General features: G+C 43.7%; 2 protein-coding genes across 2 annotated transcripts; both read left to right on the top strand.

The window, feature by feature from the left end:
- Positions 1–166: 166 nt before the first annotated feature.
- On the top strand, positions 167–1,905 carry LOC310984732 (uncharacterized protein; the record flags this gene model as incomplete). Its single annotated transcript, XM_083970047.1, has 2 exons — positions 167–480; positions 1,671–1,905. 2 exons carry the CDS (start codon positions 167–169, stop codon positions 1,903–1,905), a joined length of 549 nt encoding a protein of 182 aa, XP_083826173.1.
- A 6,001-nt stretch (positions 1,906–7,906) lies between these two features.
- Positions 7,907–12,932, top strand: LOC310984624 (uncharacterized protein). Its single transcript, XM_083969876.1, has 3 exons — positions 7,907–8,099; positions 9,351–9,656; positions 12,316–12,932. The coding sequence occupies exons 2-3, from the start codon at positions 9,391–9,393 to the stop codon at positions 12,473–12,475; spliced, it is 426 nt and encodes a 141-aa protein (XP_083826002.1). The 5' UTR covers positions 7,907–8,099; positions 9,351–9,390; the 3' UTR covers positions 12,476–12,932.
- Positions 12,933–16,642: the final 3,710 nt, after the last annotated feature.

Genomic DNA, 16,642 nt, shown 5'->3' on the forward strand with positions numbered 1-16,642 from the left:
AGGATTTCTGTAACTGTTGGAAAAAAAAAAATCATTTGGATGTCCGATCAGTGCCGGAACGCATGGGGAGCACACTCTGTGGGATTATTGGTGAGTGAGTGACACTATCCAGCTGCTCACAGCCCTGCACAGTAACCTCAGAGACAGTTTACGGTCCTGGAGGAGGATGCCTTCCCTGCACCACGGAGCTATCTTCGTCGGAGCCTTCCTCATCGTGACCGGGGGGTCCACAGCCTTCCTGGCCTCGTACCAGAGCCGCCTGCAGGCTTTCTCCCTCTGCTGTGTGGTGCTGGGGGTGGTCATGCTCATCCTGGGGCTCTTTTGGGCAATGAACAGCAAAAGTGCCGCAAACTACAACCACAGAGAGTTCGACCCAGAGTGCCCACATTATCCGTATGACTACCCCAACTTCGGCAGCCATGCCATCTTCACACCCCCCGGGAACCGCTTCCCAGAGTCCCAGTCTGTGTTTCTGCCCAGGTGGGTCAAGGAAAAAAAAAAAAAACATTTCAGATTGTGTGTATTGCTGTTTTGTAGAATTCAAGCTGTATTTGTATGAAAATTTATTTTTATCCTGAGTCAGGAAAATGATATATGTTTGAGAATAACATATAGGCTAGCAATGTTTATAATATTAGAAAATAAACCAGTTAAGATAAGGAATCTATCTAAGATCCTGAAACATAACGTAGTTTGGATGCAAATCAAAGATGCTGTCTACTCTCCTATGTTATCCAATTCATTCTTCCTGTTGTTGCTCAATATTGGATCACATCAAGGGTTCATATAACAGTTTTCAGGGTCTCTCTGGGATAGAGCTGCATCCACACAATAACTGCACCAGGGTGTTGCACACAGACCACAACAACTTACATATTTTGTACAGATGTATATATTTTTTCTTCCGTTAAAATATTTTCTTTACGTCATATTCATTTTGCCAAATATGCTCATGTCCCTTTAAACTCCCGAGCACTGGATGGGCACGGCCCGAAAAGGAGTTAATCCCAGAATTAAGACCAGAAACAGAGCTAGCCTAGTTCCATCTGCAGCTCTTTTAATGCTGATGAAAAGCATCTCAGCCCATCAGCAAGAAAACAAAAGACTAAAAAAGAGAAAAGTACATGTTTTTAGCAGCAGGTTTCATTACTTTTGGACAGAGCAAGGCCACCTGTTTTCCCTTTTTTTTCTGGCTAGGCTAAGAAGCACACAGCTGCTGTTCATATTTACACATTTACTAATTTTTGCACAGGCATGATAATGATAATCGAACATTCTTGACATAAAAGGTCATTTTCCAGCTACACCATGTGATCCAAAGACACTTTCAACAAACCAATCAGCTGATCGGCCAGCTAATTTTGCCCCTGTTGGATGTCTGCTAATTAGTGATATACAGTAAACTAATAGGCTATATCTGGAAAGACACCACATGGCTCGCTCAAACTACAGCTGTAATTTGAAAACTCTTATCATGCCTCACAGCCAGGATGTCCATTGTACCTTTGTGAAACCTAATTACTGTGTTTGGCAGGAGACTCCACTGCCAGCAGAACACGACTACACCTGCTGCTCAGTATCTGATCTCTGCTAGCACCAGACAGATCAGTTTTTATGTTTATGTTTGTTGTCACCTGATGTTTTACTGCCCCCTGTTTTCTCGAGTGCAGGATGGAACGCCACAGGCAAGGCGCTCGTGCGGAGGATTTTGACTACCCTCCCATGGACTCTGGTGGTTTCAGCCCAACACCTCACCCGCCCCCCTGGCTGGGACCACCGCCTCCTTACGAGGTTGCCATCAAGACCACGTGCAGCTCCACACATCTGCGGCGTGCATACTCAGACACGCACCTGGCGTCAGAGCCCCTGTTTGGACAGTCTAGAGAGATTAGCTTTGAGGTGTGACCGCGGCTGATGTGGAACGCCCCCCGCCTCTCTACACCAGACCACCAGATTTATACACTGAAGACTGGGGCTCACTCAGACAGTAGCCGTCTTTTGGCAGCAACAAACTACAAAAAAACACTTGAAGCATGCTTCTTTCTTGAGTCCTAGCATGGTTTTTGTCATTACAATGGAGGTGTTAGCACATACTCAACTATACAGTATCAACAATGAAACAAGCCAAATGTAGCCTTATCAGACCAAAATGAAGCACCTAAATACTTTGTATTTATGAAGCGTGTGGCCACTACAAGCCACCATTTCACTGTGTTTTGATGTTCTAAACTCTCCTGAAGGGACAAAAGTCCTCTATCATGCACAAATATTAAGTTTGGTCAAGATCAAGCTTTTATTCCAGACAGGAAGTTAGTTTGTGATGTTGAGAAATAGCCAATTTTGGCTGGACTGCAACTGCAGGGCCCTTTAATCTAAAAACGTCTGTGACTGACTGAATGAGTGAGTGAGTGAGTGATAGAGTTAAGGGAACACATTGCACCATTGGTCAGCTGACTTTGGAGTTCCTCTATGGACTGCTGCACAGTCCCTATGTTTAGAGACTAAAGGGTTAAGATAGGGTTAGGGGTAAGGATTAAAAAAGTTTGCAATTTTGGACTAATCTAGCTAGACTAGACTAGCTAAGAGGCTGTAGCCTACATTGTGTGAGAGACAATATGAGTAAAACATATAGTGCTTCAGGGATTTATTTTATCGATTAGTTTATGAGTAAGGATATTTTGAATACATCATAAAATCAGTAGGCTACTTAATCAGCAGCTTGGACATTTTGGCTCAGGAGTTAATGATAATGTAGTCTAAATGGACCATTTTCAGTCATTACTTCAAACTTGTTATGTTGCCTGAATACAGAGTAAAAACAGAGTAAAATGTACATGACTAAAGGTTCCATGTTTTAAACATTTTTGTTGTCTTAATTCAAGTGTTAATGCATTATAATAATAACATTGAATTGTGGTTTTAAACAACAAAAACAATTTTATTCTAGTTTTTCATCTCAACTCCCATGCCCTTTTTCAACAAAATTAGCAGGTATAAGCAGCTTTCTTAAATATGGGTAAACCTGCTAATAAAAGCCAGGTGACCCCTTTTCCACTGTCAGCCGAGGCATCTTTTCAGATTGAGGACACACACCTGCAAGGAGCAGAGCACACACACGGTGGAGAGAGAGAGCTGCTAGCCACCATGCAAAAATGGTAAAAGGGATTTGTCACATCTTATCCCTGGTTGTGGCTCCTGAAGAAGTGTTGGAGCCTCAGAGTAGCTGTTGGGTTTTAAAAGTAATTTCATCCTTGTGTGCAGTGTAGCCACAGTGTTTCTGGTTTAACGGCACCCTGCTGCAGAGGTGACAGGTGTGATTAAAAGTCTGTGTCTAAAAGATGTCACAGGGTGAAGATTAGGGAGTTAAAATAGGTGTTGTGTACTGCATTTGACGACTGAGAGGTTAGTTGGGCATGGCTTGTTGTGACATCACAAAGTTACAGAAGTCCAGACGGCTGGTTTTGAGATTCAGTTTCTGAATACAGGCTTTGGGTTTTTATCTGTGGATTGAGGCTTTGATACTCATTGATAGACTGAGGCTTTCATACCTTTGAACCTGGACATGATTTAAAATGAAAGAACACAGGGACATCTACTTCTACACTATATAGGACCTTTAAAATACAAGTCACCTGACAGAATGTAATTATGAAGCAATGGTGACATGGTTATATCAATTCTACAATGGTTTTGAACAACATCTTCAGTTTCACACATTTAAATTAGTTAAGCCATATACATACATAGCATACAAGAGATATACAAGAAAAGATTGATACTGTACTTCTATGTCTGTATGCTAAATATGAAGCCACATGTTAATGGGATGTATACAGGATAGTTCAGCTGCCATGGGAAAAGAAGCACACAGGAAATCCAGGATTTCCTTAAATTTCAGTGATTCAGAATGTATTTTCTACTGATCAGCACATTGGTGGTCCAATTCTCAGCCTCTCCACCCCACACTTTGATGTTTTCTGGAGCATATTACACAGAATTGATGTGTCATTGCCGCATTTGTGGTAGAAAAACATTATATGCGTAGGTGTGTGTGTGAATGTGACATTCATTGTAAAGCACTTTGAAAGGTCAATGAGACTAGAAAAGCGCTATATAAGTGCAGTCCATTTGGGTAAGTGGATGATCCTCCTCCCCTGGTGAGGATCATTTTCTGTTTTTTAACGGAAAGCAAAAAGCGTCACTCTGAAAAAATGTTTTCCCCATCAGGATTAACACGCTCCACCACAGGATGGATGTGATAATTCATGTTGGGAAACTGGCACCCAGGCCCTTCGTGGTCTTTTAGTTTGTGTGGCACACATGTACTCATCAGCTTGTTGAAAGCAGGGGAACGATGACTCATCTGACCATATGTTTTTCCACTGCTTGCTAGAACACTGAGAATTACAACTTGACCTATTGTAATCATAGATTCTCTCTGTTCTGGTTTAAAGGCTCACATCTGTATTTTTCCTGTTATTAGAGGTTTCTTCCCTTGCAGATGCCTGATGGTGTCCATACATGTCAATGCAATATATACAGTAAATCAACCTGCAGAGATCCTGTTATTGAATGTGTAGCCTTCATGATGTCTAAAATAAGATGCTGCACTATCTGAACTGATGACCACAAATACACGGTTGTGATGTTTGACAGCACAAGGACGACTCGACTGACTGCCATGCCTGAGATGGAGCTGTGTGCACACAGACACGCCCACACACAAACACACACAGAGGAGCTGATAGGAATAATAATCCCCAACAATTCACCTTGATACGTCTAAATATGCATGCTCCTATGACTGATACACTTTCTTCCTGACAAAGGCAACTCATTTGCGATCCCTGTGAGTATATGTATATTTACCTTTATTTAATAAAACAGTGATGAAGGACACACCATCAGGCACTTTGTTGTCTCATTAATCAGCAAAGGATTGTTGCAAATCTGCACTAGGTTAATACAGTATATCTTCACCACCTTCGGCTGCATGTGTATGTGATTCAATCCTTAAATCTATTGGTGTATTAGAAAAGCTGCCAAGATTTACTGAAATGAACTGATTTTTTGGAAAAAGTAGATACAAATGGTGCATAAATCATTTTTGAATATTTCCATCTGAGAGAATAGTACAGCCATAAAAAAACTGTGTCTTGGTTTCAGTAGGCCACTCAGACTGAGCTCACTTTAGAAACTGTTCTGGTGCTTTTGAGCGTGTCACATGATATTCATCAGCACCTGAAGTATGCCCAGTTATGGAAACGTATTCTATCTTTTTTTTTCTGATTCCTATTGCTGATGAAAATCATGTGATATGATTAAAGCTCCAGAACAGACGGAAAATATGAGCTTGTTTTCACAACTTCTGTTTCCAATGTTGAGACCACACTTTGCAGCTCACACACTAACACAATTTAAAGCAGAAGTAAGTGGAACGTTTGTGTTAATATAAGTCTTAAATAGTTATATCTAACGACAGCAATCACTTATACAGAGTGTTTGGTCTGAAACACGGGTCTGTCAGTCACTCTGCTCTGCTGTAAGCCGAGGAGAAAACTTTCCTTGTATCCTACAACCTTTAATCCAATGAGGAGAGAGAACGGCATAAAGGGGCAGTCCTCTCTGTGTGTGCAGCCAAGGGATGCGCGTGAATGTGGTGACGAGGGCGGGGACTGCTAACTCCATCGGCTGACAGGAAGTTAGCCAAAACAACCGGATCGCTTACTTCTGCTTTAATTTAAATCACAATCCCCATTTGCTTGTTGATCCTCACACTCTCATTCCCACATATTCCAGTGTTTCCATGTCATAATGTTTGATTACATGTTTCTGATGAATGAAAGCAGAAGTGGCTATAATGTTGTGTTTTGGGGGCAGAAACACATGAATGTGTTGTCCATCTGTTTCACACACACAGAGGATGAGAAACCTGAAATTGAAGATTGAGCCATGATCGATATATTTTAGTAAAAAAAAACAAAAAAAAAAACAATTAAAGCAGAAGTAAGCGATCCGGTGGTTTTGGCTAACTTCTTGTCAGCCGATGGAGTTAGCAGTCCCCGCCCTCGTCCCTATGTCACCACATTCACGCGCATCCCTTGGCTGCACACACAGAGAGGACCGCCCCTTTATGCCGTTCTCTCTCCTCATTGGATAAAGGTTGTAGGATGCAAGGAAAGTTTTCTCCTCGGCTTACAGCAGAGCAGAGTGACTGACAGACCCGTGCTTCAGACCAAACACTCTATATAAGTGATTGCTGTCGGAAGATAGAACTATTTAAGACTTATATTAACACAAACATTCCACTTACTTCTGCTTTAAACTAAAACCATGGATGGCACATGCTCTCTGTGTGACTCGGAGAATTGTTCAATTGTGCCCATATTGTTCCATTAGAGGATAAAGGCCTATTTGTGGTTTGAAGAATAAAAAAAAACCATCTGAGGGTAGTTTTCCATCTCCTCTCTTGGGTTTTTCTCTGAAATAATAACCACAAGTTGGTGTCAGCCAATCAGAAGAGAGGAGGCTCTGAGACTCTCTTGTGATTGGCTGACTGCTTTTCAGATAATCAAGGAAAACAACAGCAGATTTCAGGTAAAACACTGACCAAGAGCCCGTCCACACCGATGAGTTTTTTTTAATTGTTTCGGCGTTTCGTCCAAACAGCAACAGCGTTCTGGGAGGTCGAAGCGGTGTTTTTTGGAAATGGGTCTCAGAGTGGGAAAATCAGAAAATGCTGCCCCAGCGTTTTTGTGTAGACACCCAAAACAGATAATTTGTGAAACGATGATGTCATACCCCCCACTGCTCTAACCTGTAATATGAGCCACTGCCACATCACTATACGTAACATAACGAAGACATGTAGGGTACACATGTAGGCTACATGTGGCAGCGTTATAGGCCACACATGCTCCACACACACTGACATAAGATGAAGTGTACGCAGATATTTCTTGGAACAATGCTGTTTACAGTTATTTTTTTCAAAATGAACAAGAAAAAGCTCAGTTTCCTTGTGGACAAGGCCCAAATCTGCAACATGTGTGCCAGTGGGTGGGGCTAAGAGTATGGCAAAAACTGCTTAGTTGTGACATCACATAGTCACAGAAACTGGTTTTAGGCATTTCTCTGTGGACTAAGGTTAGAATACTTTTACAGTATCAATATAGAACTTATACCTGATTTATAATATTTGATAGCCATATCTGAATATCTGATTTATAATATGTTTTATACCTGATTTATAATAAAAGGGCACACAGGAAACCTTTTAGAGCATATTCAAGGGATGAATTCATCAGTGAGGGCAACAAGTTATAGTCAGACTGAATCAGAAATGGAGAGATCATTAGCTGCCCAATTAAGATTTATGAAGACTTTGTAGATCCGCCTCTCCACTTTATAATCAATAGAGTAATATTCAGTCATTTCCTCTCACAGCCCCCTCCTCCCCAGAATGTAGGCCAGTGAGGAGCGCTCCACCCCCAGCAGGGCTCAGCAGCCTCAGGCAAACTGCAGCTTTTTCAGAGCTTATCGGTCCGTGTGTGAGCGGGACTATGAATCTGCTCTTGTCCAAACATCTTGGCCAAACAGAGGCTAAGTGACAGTGTTCAGACCGTGCGCCCGCCCTGCCCTCCATTCCTCGTCACTGAAAACCTTCCCCATGAAAAAAAAAGAAAGAAAAGAAAAACAACACTTCCTCACATCGCACAGATCCACCGCTGCTCCCGCTGTGCATGGCCACATGAAAACCCAACAGTGCCCGGCCCACATGCGACATCAACTCCTCTCCTGCTGATTTTTTTTTTTTTTTCTGGTACCACGGTCACTCCAAAATAACCGGATATGCTCTTCCCTCGGGGAGGGAGAGCGGCGGATCATGAGAGAGGCGCGGCGGAGTCGCAGGATACGCGGAGCCGAAGCGGAGACTTGTGTTTCCCGGAGTTTTCCTAAAAGGAGCTCCGCTGGCTGACACACACGGGCATCATGAGGAGAGACAGAGAAGTTGATGAGAAGGAGAAGGAGAGCAGAGATGGTTAAAGCTTTCAGCACACTCATCCGCGGAGCAGCTCCTCACCGCCACTTCCTATCAGGTATGAGAGAGGATCGATATTTATTGGTGTCGCGCATAGGGACGCACACACGCGCGCGCGCACAAACAGATTTGCATGTAGTGTTTGCATGTTGTTTCCTCAGAAGTCACTTTACATTCTGCTTGTGGCCTGTGCTCTTCCTCTTCCTATCGCCTGCTTACACACACACACACACACACACACACACACACACACACACACACACACACACACACACACACACACACACACTAGAAGTGTTGGATGCTGTCAGGGTGCTGATCCGATGTCAGGATTGGGGGGAGGCACAAAAGTGATTTTTTATTTATTTTTTGCCCGTATGCAACTCATACCATGCTGCCATAAATCACAACTTGGTAGAGGCTCACCATATGCACAGGGAATCATTTATTGTGCTTAATTTCCTTGTTTATCTGTCCTAAACAGCCAACAGCACGTATCACCGCTGTTATATTAGTAAATTATAATTTTAAGGGTCTCAGGTATGTAATATCTACTCATGTTCTTATCTTTCTTCTCCCTCTGACACTCCCAGATCCCCAATTCATCTCACCATCTTCCTTTTCTCCCAGTGTATGAAACTACTTTATACATGATTAATTGATATGGATGAATATCAAAAGAGGAAGCCCTAAGATTGAGGAGGTTGTTTTTTTAAAAGCCTGCTGATATCATCAGTGTCTGTGTAAGAAACTACCCGTTCATTTGCATCGTAGTGTCGGAGACCAGAGATGGGATGTGGAGTCAGAAATATATTTGTCAAACCTTATGTTCCACCATTTCAATAATTTCTTTTTAGATGTGAATCTAAAATGTGAAGAATGTTAAAGCAGAAGTAAGCGATCCGGTGGTTTTGGCTAACTTCCTATCAGCAGATGGAGTTAGCAGTCCCCGCCCTCGTCCCTACGTCACCACATTCACGCGCATCCCTTGGCTGCACACACAGAGAGGACCGCCCCTTTATGCCGTTCTCTCTCCTCATTGGATAAAGGTTGTAGGATACAAGGAAAGTTTTCTCCTCGGCTTACAGCAGAGCAGAGTGACTGACAGACCCGTGTTTCAGACCAAACACTCTATAGAAGTGATTGCTGTTGGAAGATAGAACTATTTAAGACTTATATTAACACAAATATTCCGCTTACCTCTGCTTTAAGTCTGAAAATACATTTGTTAAATTTTGAATAATTTGGGGTATTTTTCCCCCCGGGATCTGCACCCATGGATGCTGTATGTGTTGTCTCTCTCCTGCAGACTGACCGTTGCTGAGCTGGAGGTGAACTGTAGCTGGAGGATGCCGCCCCCCAAAGGGCTGCTGCTCTGTCTGGGCATTCTGCTGGTGACCGTCGGGGGGGTCATGGTCATGTGCCTGGGCATCCCCTCTCAGTCTTCCCCGCTGGTTGTGGTGGGGGTGTTCCTGGGTCTGGCTGGCATAGCCCTGCTGGTCATCGGACTCTGCATGGCCATGAAGAATCTCCAGGTGGCGGTGCCCGGACACTTCCTGCTGCACCCCCGCACCGGCACGCGCTTCAGCCCCCAGCAGGCCCTGGCCATACAAAGGTCAGGAACACCTGCACTGTTTAACATGACAAAGATAGGCGATGTTACAGTTGTTCAGTAGTTAGTAATACTAGTGTTCACTGAGAAGTGTTGGAGCAGTGGTTCTGGGGTGATGTCACAGGGTAAGTGAGGCAGAAATAACAGGATGTCAAAGTTATTCTTCTGCTGCACTATTTTATTTTCATTTTAACTTTTTGACACCAGTCTTATGAAATACTTCAGACTTTCACATTGCAAGTAAGTTTTCAAATCAACATGTGGAAACGTAATTCCCTGAGGAGTCCAGAGCTATGTCTGCTTTGAGCTAAATTCTAAGTGTGCCTACAATGACAAACAAACATTATAAGATGCTGATTGTTTGTGTAACTTAACCTAATGCTTAACTTTGTTTTGTGTGTCAGCATGCTAACACATTCGCTGGTTATTGGTACTAAACAGTGCACAACTAATGTACAATCAGTTGTAATGACATTAGTGGTTACAGGTGTTTGGAAAAAATCAAGTTTTGATCTGATGACAGAACAAGATATATAATAGAGTTATTAGAATTTATCCCGAGGCATGAAAAAAGGTTGGAAAACTCCGGCACAGAGGACAATAGACTCAGAAAACCCCCTTTGTTATAGTTGGGAAAACAACCCTGCCTACTTTTAAACATTAAAAAAAAACAATAATTGTTCAGGCTTCCCTTCTGTTGTTCACGTTAAATAAACATGAATACAGACAAATGCCAGAGCACGCCATCCAGAGAGATGAGCTGCTGTTGTTGAACCGATGTCTTGGACACATCATCATTTATTAGTTCTGGTGCAAAGTTTGGCACAGAGCGGCGGAGTGCGTCTGAGCAGCTTGAAAAAAACCGCTGTGACACTCGAAAAGGGAGAATAACAGATTTTCTGATTATGGATTGATTACAGAAGTAGGTCATGGAGAAAACAGCTGACACACATGCATGTGGCTGACACACTCTCACCCCCTCTCCTCGGTATTGTCTGAGGCAATCTACGATAGCCTGCATGTGAATTTAAACAAGACGTGCTCTGCTCATTGTCCAGCCCCGTGCTGGAGATGCCAGCAGCACTGTTTCCATCATCAAGGCTTTTCCTACCTCCACACACACTGAGCGCACAAAGAACGATCAGTATTTCTCAACCTGATCTCACTACCAAACCTGATCTGTTCAATCTGAGACTCAGACAGCTTCAGTGTTTGTTTTGGGAATCAGAGCGATGAAAAAAATATTTTTGCAAACGGGAGAACACATTCTCTGACGGTGAAGGAGTGAGGACTTTAGAAATACAGGAAGGATAGAAGAAAAATGAGAAAGCTCTGAAGTAAGATGAAGTTATGTGTCAGATAGATCAAAGAAATATAGTTATTATTTCTGTATTTGGACTATTACGTCTCATAAACATGTATCATCATTTTTATATTACTATTTTTCTTGGTTCACTGACAATAAACAGGACACATGTAGTGCCCAGCAACAAGTGCCACTACATTTATTACACTTGGACTCTACACTTGCTCTGGTTTTTTTTTTTTTAAATCACTGAACTGAAATCATGACGGCCCTGAAATAGACTGATGACCTTCCCAGAGTGTAGCTAACCCTCCTCCTATGTACCGTAACCACCACCCAGATTTAAAGCATTAGTAAGCATGAAAAGAAGCTGATGTGTAATTAAACTGTATATACTGTAGGAGTTAACAATCAGCTGATGTTTAGTGAAAGGAGTTCAAGTGTAAGATACAGTGCAGTCGAGAAACGGAGGATTACTTCACATGTAGGCACTGAAAGGAACTGGTGTTTTAGTCACGGAGAGACTGAAAATCAGTTGAAGTATTGCTGAAAGGAGCTGAGGTGTAACATAAAGTGTCATCTCTAAAAGGTAATTATGGATTCAGGGGCAAGCATGAAACTATTAGTCTGTTAACTGAATTAAAATCACTGAAAGAAACTGTCTGGGCAGAAATTCCTGAAAGGAGACATGCCATTAGAACTAAAAGGAGTTGATGTGTACGTTAGAGTGTTATCACTAAAAGGTTCAAACATAAAAAAAAACTGTCAGTGTGTTTGAAAAAAAGTCAGAGAGCAAAAATGATCGTTATCTGAAGTGTTGATGTGTAGGTGTCGTTACTGAGAGGTGTTGAAGTGTGTGTGTGTTATCTCGAAAAGATGTTGAAGTGTAAGTGTTATCGTTGAAATATGTTGAATTATACAGTGGGGGGAGAATAAGTATTTGATCCCCTGCTGATTTTGTAAGTTTGCTCCCTCACAAAGAAATGGTCGGTCTATAGTTTTTATAGTAAGTTTATTTTAACAGAGAGAGACAGAATATTACTGTCAGGGCCGTTGCTAGGAATTCTGGGCCCCCTGAAATACTGAAGTGGGCCCCCACCCCCTGACTTTTCATCGCCACTTTTTTTGATTGACTGTGTATAAGAGGAATTTAGTCACAAAAAAAAATCAGTCTCCTGGGGGGTTTTGTGGGCCCTACAAAAAAAATCCAGAAATAAGTAATAATTAATTTTCATTTGATCAAGTGAAATAAGGGCAAAACTCAGCAGGGGATCAAATACATTCTTGAAGGGTGTTGAAGTGTTGACAGGTGTTAACTAAACTCAACTACACACTCCTCTTGGTCTCTCTCTGCAGGAGGTTGGACCGAATCCGTCGGGAGATGTCGGCAGACTCGGTCAGCCAGAGGCCGGAGCCTGAGCCGTCCCTCCCGTCCACGCCGCCGCCCTGGACCATGGAGCCGCCTCCATCCTACGACACGGTGATGAAAAGCCAGGAGCACAGTGAGCAGCTGTAGTCTCCGGCGGACCACGTCTTCTTCACTACTTTGTGTCGGTGCCTTGTTTCTCACAGAGGACCCCTCAACAGACGGTCGGTGCTATCGGCGAGCAGGGGGTTGTGGGTGTGGGTGGGGGGTACCGCTCAGTCGCCCTGATCCCCAACACAACAACCAAGGAGCAGGAAGAGGCTGCAGCCGGTGATGGACTCGCAGACTGAGCCCCGGTTGTGACTGATTTTTGAAAAAGGAAATGGACAGCTCCTGTTCTCTACACTTAATGGCCTTTTCTGGAGCTCAGCGGTAACAAACTTAAGACAATCCTGTCGACAGATTGGCTGCGAGCCTCCTGTCGACACTGAATGAGGATATTTTATTGGCCTGCTTGAATGAATGTGACCTACTACTGTGGCTGCACAGCGCTCTCCTCCAGACGCCATAGGAACTCTCTCCCAGGCTCCTCCTTGCATCTGCACACTTTCCCCATAACTTTGCACAACAATCATTGACAGCTGACTCCAAACGCAAAGTGCCTTAACCAATGACGGCAGAATGTCGACAGCACAGTGTTATTATTCCTCTTTCAGCTTTGTATCCCAGTGTTTGCAGAATGTCCACTGTTGGTTCTGTGTTGTGATGTTCCTATAAACTTGAGTTAAAAATAAATAGCTACAGAGCTCTCTGTGGGAGTTATTGCTCTTAGAAATAATAGATTGTTTATTTAAAAGAGGGAAGCCCCAGAAAGGCGGGGAAGGGAAATGCCTGACTCTTTAAAATCAAGTCCAAACCGAGCAAACATAAACACTCTCAACTCAGCGCTGTTCAGAAGCTGAGTTGCCAGTCTCCTTTTTTTTTGTTGCCAGCAGCTCAAGGCAAGGTGACCTACCAGGAACACACACACCTGCAATTTTATACCTGACCTAACCAGGCTGTCTGCAGGCTGTAATAAGCAGCAGAGTGGAACCCTGACTGACTTTTCTCCACCCTCACCTTCAAACCCCTGACACACGAACAACCCACCCAAATCATTTTTTTTTGTTTTTACACAAGTAAGAGCTGGGTCAGCCAGCCAGCAGCGGTTGTAGCCATGGTGGAGGGGAAGCCGTATCGGTACGGGCTGATAGCAGCCGGCCTGTGTGTGGCAGCGCTCGGCCTCTTCATCATGACTCAGGAGCGACCGCACATTTACGCAACCATGTGCGTTCTGGGTGTCAGCATGGTGTGTGTTGGGACTGTGTGGAGCCTGTGCCAGTGCTATCCTAAGGTAGATACAGTGTGTGTGTGTGTGTGTGTGTGTGTGTGTGTGTGTGTGTACTTGTACAGCTATACATGTGAGGACCAGTTTGAGTTTAAAGCATCAGAGTGAGGACCTTTTGGGAATGTGAGGACATTTTGGCCGGTCCTCACTTTCTCAGACCCCTTCCAAGAGTTAAGACTTTATAATAACTAGGTTATTATAATTAGGTTTAAGTTAGGTTAAGAGTAATGGTTAAGGTTAGGCATTTGTTTTGGATGGTTAAGGTTAGGGTAAGAGGTTAGGGAAAACACTATGTCAATGAGTGTCCTCCATAGACTGTAAAAAGAATGGACGTAGCACCCATGACGTCACCCATTGGTGTGGGGGAGTCTGTTTGTTTTGTGATCCTACTACAGGCATTTGAACTGCGCCATCTTGGATTTTAGTGGGAGTCTACTTTCCATATTAGGAGAGGTGCGGCGGTTTGCCGGCTGAGAACCCGCCCACTGAACTCGAAGCAACCAATTAAAGCAGAAGTAAGCGATCCGGTGGTTTTGGCTAACTTCTTGTCAGCAGATGGAGTTAGCAGTCCTCGCCCTCGTCCCTACGTCACCACATTCAGGCGCATCCCTTGGCTGCACACACAGAGAGGACCGCCCTTTATGCCGTTCTCTCTCCTCATTGGATAAAGGTTGTAGGATACAAGGAAAGTTTTCTCCTCGGCTTACAGCAGAGCAGAGTGACTGACAGACCCGTGTTTCAGACCAAACACTCTATAGAAGTGATTGCTGTCGGAAGATAGAACTATTTAAGACTTACACACTTATACACAAATATTCCGCTTACTTCTGCTTTAATGGCCGGTAACTGTCTGCGAACCTGTCACTCAATGTAACCACCCCCACATTTATGTAGGAATTTTAAGGCTAAACAATACTAAAACGGTTGTGGTACAAAAAAATTCACCCCCCCCACAGTGTTCACGGAGGTGGAAACTATCGGTAGAGACCAAAAAAATAAAATATACCAGGCTGTAAATATGTTTTTTTTTAAGCTGTAAAGTGAGTATTTTAACATGGGGCTCAATGGAGAGTTGCTCACTTCTGGTCCCAGCCCCCAGAGGCTACTGGGGAACTGCAGCTTTACACTTGTAGAACTCACAACTCCCCCCTTGGTGTCCTCACAAATATAGCCATACAAATGTGTGTGTGTGTGTGTGTGTGAAGAAGAAAGGACAGGAAATAATTAGTGCAACTGCTGTCCATAGACTGTATAAAAAAGCTGCTGTCGTGTGAGAATGGATTTGCTGATGGAGTCTGTGTGTGTGTGTGTGTGTGTGTGTGTGTGTGTGTGTGTGTGTGTGTGTGTGTGTGTGTGTTTTTCCAGGTCACTTTGACGGCTCAGATTCAGGAGAAGAGTGAAGAGGATCTGGTCTACACATCAGCTGGTGGAAAAGAGCAACGGTACTGTCACAGAAACACACACACACATCGTCCTAATGGCCCACAGACAAACGAGTGGTCATTAAAGCCTTAATTATCCCCTGTGGTCTGTGTGTGGTGTATCTCTCAGGGTTGGGGGGGGGGGGGCTGGAGGGGCTCTGTGCTAATACACTGTAGATACTGATTTTATTATCTTTACAGGAAAATGGATGATGATGTAATGGCGGCAGAGGAAGGAAAGTAAATGAGAGTGATGAGGAAGGGAAGTGTTGTCTACAGAAATGTAGCTGAGAGCGGTAGAAAAGTAAGAGCAGAGACAGTGAGTAAGTAAAGCCCCCCCCCCCCCCCCCCCCCCCCCCCCCCCCCAGCCCCCCAGCCCCTCCTGCCTCAACAAGGACCATTACTGTTCCTTTGATTAAAGCACTTAAGCCTCAGTCAGTGCAGCGGCCGGCGGTTGGAACAGGAGGTTTGGACGACGCAGCTCCTGCGTGTGAGTGTTTGTAATTACACGAGTGTTGAGCAGCCAGATAAAGACGAGCACACTCAGCAAAACTCCGCCCCAGATTAAAAAAAAAAAAAAAAAAAAAGAATTAAAAAAGTAAGAAAATGAGGACAAAATGCTGGAACTAGACTTCTATTTCCGTCTCACTCCCCACTGCGATTCCTCTGATTTAATTTTAGGCACCCCGAGGCTCTGCCAGGTTTCTGTGGCCAAAAGTCGAGAAGCAGCAGCAGACTTCTCCCTGAGGCCCCGGGGAGCCGGCGCCACAGCTGTCCCACGCTGCACCTGGTCTGAGGCTCTGCAGGACACCAGGCTGCGCTCAGGACAGAGACAGAGCTCCTCCTCTAAACAACCTGTTCCTGAACAACATCACTGATTCTAAATCAGCAGTTTTACACAACTTTGTGTCACCGAGTGCTTAATGGTTCCCCTCAGGCCTTTTCTTTAACCGTCTTGTATTTCAGAAAAGAAGTTTTATACAATTAAAAGTTCTGCTCCTTTGTCCTCACCAAAACATTCTGAATCTATGAATTTGAAAATGTTTTTTATTTTCAAAGTTGAACCTTCTCACACAAAACATCTACGGTGTGTTTATGTGTGTGTGTGTGCTGGAGGTTTTAGATTCCCACATTGCACAATTACCCTCTGTGATTGGCTCCAAACTATAGTCTCTGCTCAGATGAAGATGTCTTAGAAGAAGCCATATTTTAATAAAACTCAGACAATCCAGCAGATGGATGTGAAACTATTCACATCCATCATCCTGCACATGAAGCTGCAGCAGCACCAGTCCAGTAACAAGAAGCAGAACACATTTTTCAGTCGAGGGGGTTGTAAACAAAGTTGCATGGTATTTCCAGAAGATGGCACCATTTATTATATGAAAGAGGGACACACACACACACACACACACACACACACACACACACACACACACACACACACACACACACACACACACACACACACACACACACACACACACACACACACACACACACACATAG

Source organism: Trachurus trachurus, assembly GCF_905171665.1.
Source record: "Trachurus trachurus genome assembly, chromosome: 4".
Lineage (NCBI taxonomy): Eukaryota > Metazoa > Chordata > Actinopteri > Carangiformes > Carangidae > Trachurus > Trachurus trachurus.